Raw genomic sequence first — 5,693 nt, 5'->3', positions numbered from 1 at the left:
AAATTGCGGTCTTTGAAGAAGGAGGCCATCTGGGTTGTTAGGTATTGGAATTGGTCCTCCTGGGAGCAGATGCGGCGAAGGCGAAGGAATTGGGAATATGGGATGGTGTTTTTACAGGGGGCAGGGTGGGAGGAGGTGTAATCTAGGTAGCTGTGGGAGTCGGTCGGTTTATAGTATATGTCCGTGTTGAGTCGGTCGTCCGAGATAGAAATGGAGAGGTCTAGGAAGGGGAGGGAGAAGCCTGAGATGGTCCAGGTAAATTTGAGGTCGGGGTGGAAGGTGTTAGTAAAGTGGATGAACTGTTCAACCTCCTCGTGGTAGCACAAGGTAGCGCCGATACAGCCATTGATGTAGCGGAGGAAAAGGTGGTGGGTGGTGCCAGTGTAGCTGCGGAAGATGGACTGTCCCACATATCCAACGAAGAGGCAGGCATAGCTGGGGCCCATGTGGGAGCCCATGGCTACTCCTTTGGTTTGGAGGAAGTGGGAGGATTGGAAAGAGAAGTTGTTCAGAGTGAGGACCAGTTCAGTCAGTCGAAGGAGGGTGTCAGTGGAAGAGTACTGGTTGGATCGGCGGGAAAGGAAGAAGCAGAGGGCTTTGAGGTCTTTGTGATGGGGGATGGAGGTGTATAGGGACTGGATGTCCATGGTGAAGATAAGGCATTGGGGGCAGGGGAGGGCGTGGGTGGTGTCCCGAACGTAGTTCTTGGACTAAGAGGGACAGGACCGTGTCAAGGTATGTAGAAATGAGTTCAGTGGGGCAGGAGCAGGCTGAGACAATGGGTTGGCCGGGGCAGTCAGGTTTGTGGATTTTGGGCAGGAGGTAGAAACGGGCGGTGCGGGATTGTGGGATATGAGGTTGGAGGCGGTGGATGGGAGATCCCCTGAGGTGATGAGGTTATGGATGGTCTGGGAGATGATGGTTTGGTGGTGGGAGGTGGGGTCATGGTCAAGGGGGCAGCAGGAGGAGGTGTCCGTGAGCTGGCGTTTAGCCTCAGCAATATAAAGATCGTTGTGCCAAACTACCAGCGTGCCTCCCTTGTCTGCCGGTTTGATGGTGAGGTTGGGGTTGGAGCGGAGGGAGTGGAGGGCTGCACGTTGCGAGAGTGAGAGGTTGGAGTGGGTGAGAGGGGTGGACAGGTTGAGATTCCTCCCTACCTTTCACCTTAGCCTGCTTGGCACACTCTCCTCATTCCTGAAGAAGGGCTTATGCTCGAAACGTCGATTCTCCTGTTCCTTTGATGCTGCCTGACCTGCTGCGCTTTTCCAGCAACACATTTTTCAGCTCTGATCTCCAGCATCTGCAGTCTTCACTTTCATCATACCTGAGCCAATACTAGCTGTTCAATTGCAGCTGTCTGCTTGAATCTCAGTTCCTGCCCTAGTCCCATATCTTATTTTCACTCTTGCATTTCAAATACTTATGCAATTCATTGTTTAGATTATACCATGACCAACATCACTGCATACTTTCAAATTTTATCAAAGAATCAATATAAATAGAAAACACATTGTAAAGAAATTACAGTGGCTTAGTGGTCAGCACTACTGCTTCACAGCACCAGGTACCCAGGTTCAATTCCAGCTTTGGATAACTGTCTGTGTGGGAATTTGCACGTTCTCCCGGCATCTGCGTGGATCTCCTCCAGGTGCTCTGGTTTACTCCCGTTGTGTAGGTTAGGTGATTGGCCTTGCTAAATTACCCATAGTGTCTGGGGATGTGTGGGTTAGGAATACTTGCCATTGGAAATGCAGGGTTCTGGGTGTGAGTGGGATGCTTCATAGAGGGTTGATGTGGATTTGATGAGCTGAATGGCCTGCCTCCACACTGTGAGGAAATCACAGCATCTACTGTGATAGAATTTCAGCTACTTCTGCACAGTGTCCTTCTGATTTGTCAGGTATGAAGTACTTATTATTAAGCCATGCATAACCATGATTTTGTTTTACTTCAAATAATGAACAGTTAACTCTTTCCAGTCCCCACAGGCCCTTCAATGTATTTATGTTTGAAACCTAAGCCACAATTCTGAGTAGCAGCTGATGACATGAACCTGATGTATCGGTACCTAAAAGGCATCATTAAAAGCTAACAGCTTTGACTGCTAACATTTGTTTCTAATGCAACATCATTAATTCCAGGAAGCATTAAAAGTTTGAAGATTTATCAGTCACTGTTATACTTGGTGCTTTTTTTTTTGCATTGTTCTTCAATAATTAAACAGCTAACTAATTTGTACAAGTTGTGACTACTAACAGAGAGCAATCACCTCACAGCAATTTATCGGCAAGAAGATACAATCAATGTCGTGAATAATGGATTTGTACAGAGTCCACGATTTCCTCTCAACTATCCAAGGAGTATTTTATTGACGTGGAAGTTGCTGTCTCCTGAAAACACAAGGATACAGTTGGTGTTCGATACACGTTTTGGACTGGAGGAACCAGAAAATGATATTTGCAGGTAAGCAGAGTAAATGGGTAAGTTATGAAATATTTATGCTTAAACTGACCATTTGTGTTGTGGTTTATATTAGGAGGATAACCTGGAATGATCCTTGATTGTCATATGTATGGTACAGCTGTAAATGTATTTATAAGATCAAATGACCACAGATGGTGCAGGGCTTCAAATGGGGATAGACTCCAAACTGGCATGGCATAAGATGTTTGACATTGCACATTTTGCAGCTGTCAATAGCAAATGGAAGCTCTGATTTTTCTATTTTACATGCTAAGACTGACAAGAGTGCAGAAGTACAGCACTCCAGTTCTAGAAATATTTGTATCCTGAATTGGGATTAATTTCCGTTCCTATGAAGAACCCACCCCATTCATTGTGTTTAAACTGAACTATGCGGAGGGCAAAAATGCTTTTTCCTGCCTCCCATACTGGTTGTGGCTTGTTTCAAAGCTACATTTTCATTAATTCTATGTATATATATAAATTAAACCTGATCAAATCATTGGTTCAATCAACTTGGCTCATAATTCACAAATAAATGAAACAAGGCTAGATAGGAATGATATATACATGTCATGCACCACAATTACAACTGATGGGAGCTTGTGGAGAGCATTGCAGCCATAGCCTACCACATTTATGGTAGGTGTCTGCATCATAAGGAAGTCCAGCTCAAGAGTTGGTAAGTCAGAGTCCCAGGTGTAAACATCAGGGAGATGGAGAAGTACCTGGACATTTTGATGCAGGAGGTAAGCACATTCTTTACACTAGGAAGTTGTATAAATCTAGTTAGTGTTCATGAAAAGGTGGGTGTGACTGAGAGTCAGTCAATTATGGACACCCAGTTGCAGCATAGTTGTAGATGGAGGAACATCAGACTCTGCCCTAATGCAATAGTTACAAGGTTCTTGATGTCATATGAATGAAGGCAAAGTTGGCAGGGTAGTTAAGCCAAAGATGTAAGTAGAATAAAAAGGAGATTCTGCTGAGGGATCATAAAGAGCTATGGTCCAAAATAATAAACAGAACCTCAAAAGTAATGATCTTAGTTTAGTCCCTGAATCATACACAGTTTAATATATGATCAAACCAACCAGGGAGTAGTGTAGGAGAGAGAAGCTTTGACTCATGAGTCAAAGGAATGTACTGGAGTTGTTTCATTGACATAGGTTTGTTGATGGGACAGAATCCAGGAACTTACATCCACTTGCCCAAGTGAACAAGAAGATAGCTCACCACCACCTTCTCTAGGACAATTAGGGATGGACAATAAATGCTAGCAGAGCAAATGACACCCATATTCCATGGATGATTTTTAAAAAAATGGTAGTTACCAGTGGAGTCTTGCAAGAGCCAGGCCTGGAAGCTCAGCTATTTACAACGACCGGAAATGAAAATTACATGGGAAAGTTAGCTGCGAAAACACAAGTCAGCAAAGGGATGAAGACATAATAAACGGATGAGCCATAAGATAAAATGCATTGTGCAAGAACAAACAGGGTTATTCACTTCGGTAGCAAGAATATGTTTTAAACAGTGAGAAACTATTAAATGTTGGTGTGCAGATGGAGTTGGGTGTCCTTCTACATGGAAACGAGGACGTTGCCATGTAGATATTAGAAGCAATTAGCAGGACAAGTGGTTTGTTGGCCTTTTTACAAGATGACTAAAGGACAACAGCAAGGAATTGTATCGGACTCTGATGAGACCACACCTGGAATATGTGTGCAGTTTGGACATCAGAAAGATACTTGGGAGGGGTGCAAAACAAAAATTCCTGGATTGATTCCTGTGATGAAAGGACTGTCTATGAGGAGAGATTAAGTTTAATGAGACTTTCACTTTGAACATCAGAAGAAAGAAGGGTGATTGTATTGAAACATAAAAGATTGCTAGCGTGTCTAACAAGGTAAATGTTTTAGAGATTATTTTCCCAGCTGGGGACTCTAGAACACAAGGACAAAATGTCAGGACAAATATTTATAATTGAAATGGACAGATTTTGACCTCTTGTGGAATTAAGGTCCATGGACAGTAAGTAGCAAAATGGAGTTAAGGCCGAAAATCAGACATAATGATACCAAATGGTGGAGTGTTTTGGAATGGTAATTTGGCCCAGTCCTGCACCTATTTCTTTGTCCTTGTTTGGCCCTTCTGAAAGCTGGAGAACAAATGGGGAACCCAGAAAAGTTTATAAAATTATGAGGGGCGTATATAAGGTGAATAGCCAAGCTCTTTTCCCCAGAGTAGGGGAGTCCAAAACTAGAGAGCATAGGTTTAAGAGTGGAAAGATTTAAAAGGGACCTGAGAGGCAGCTTCTTCACACAGAGGGTGGTGCTTCTATAGAACGGGCTGCCAAAATGGTAGAGGTGGGTACAATTACAGCATTTAAAAGACATTTGGACAGGTACGTGGATAGGAAAGGTTTAGAGGGATATGGGCCAAATGCGGGCAAATGGGACTGCTTTAGTTTGGGAATCCTGGTCAGTAGGAAATAGTTGAGCCGAAGGGTCTGTTTACACACTATATAGCTCAAAGACTCTATGTTTTTTTAAATCCAGCCACTGCATTTGTATCTGATTTCCAGGTTTCCTGATCAATTAGCGTGAGTGGGAATGACACCACCCCGTGGGAACTTGTTTTAAGCTAAACTATAGAAAGAGGATAGGTTATAGTTAAAAGATTGTGCAGGTCATAGAGTCATAGAGATGTACAGCATGGAAATAGACCCTTCAGTCCAACCCATCCATGCCGACCAGATATCCCAACCCAATCTAGTCCCACCTGCCAGCACCCGGCCCATATCTCTCCAAACACTTCCTATTCATATACCCATCCAAATGCCTCTTAAATGTTACAATTGTACCAGCCTCCACCACATCCTCTGGCAGCTCATTCCATACACGTACCACCCTCTGCATGAAAAGTGGCCCTTAGGTCTCTTTTATATCTTTCCCCTCTCATCCTAAAACTATGCCCTCTAGTTCTGGGCTCCCTGACCCCAGGGAAAAGACTTTGCCTATTTATCCTATCCATGCCCCTCATAATTTTGTAAACCTCTATAAGGTCACCCCTCAGCCTCCGACACTCCAGGGAAAACAGCCCCAGCTTGTTCAGCCTCTCCCTGTAGCTCAGATCCTCCAACCCTGGCAACATCCTTGTAAATCTTTTCTGAACCCTTTCAAGTTTCACAACATCTTTCTGAAAGGAAGGAGACCAGAATTGCACGC

General features: G+C 43.9%; 1 protein-coding gene across 2 annotated transcripts in view; it reads left to right on the top strand.

Annotated features, from left to right (window-relative positions):
• Positions 1-5,693, top strand: part of pdgfd (platelet derived growth factor d) — a 177,378-nt gene that overhangs the window by 95,332 nt on the left and 76,353 nt on the right. The window contains exon 2 of one of the 2 annotated variants that reach the window (XM_043691812.1): positions 2,277-2,463. In XM_043691812.1, the coding sequence (XP_043547747.1) occupies positions 2,277-2,463 (187 nt within the window). Of the gene's footprint in view, positions 1-2,258; positions 2,464-5,693 lie in introns of both variants that reach the window. The other variant, XM_043691811.1, reaches the window with a different exon arrangement.

The sequence above is a fragment of the Chiloscyllium plagiosum genome, chromosome 6, assembly GCF_004010195.1.
Source record: "Chiloscyllium plagiosum isolate BGI_BamShark_2017 chromosome 6, ASM401019v2, whole genome shotgun sequence".
Lineage (NCBI taxonomy): Eukaryota > Metazoa > Chordata > Chondrichthyes > Orectolobiformes > Hemiscylliidae > Chiloscyllium > Chiloscyllium plagiosum.
Note: the sequence above shows the minus strand (reverse complement) of the source record. Positions and strands in the feature narration are given on the sequence as shown.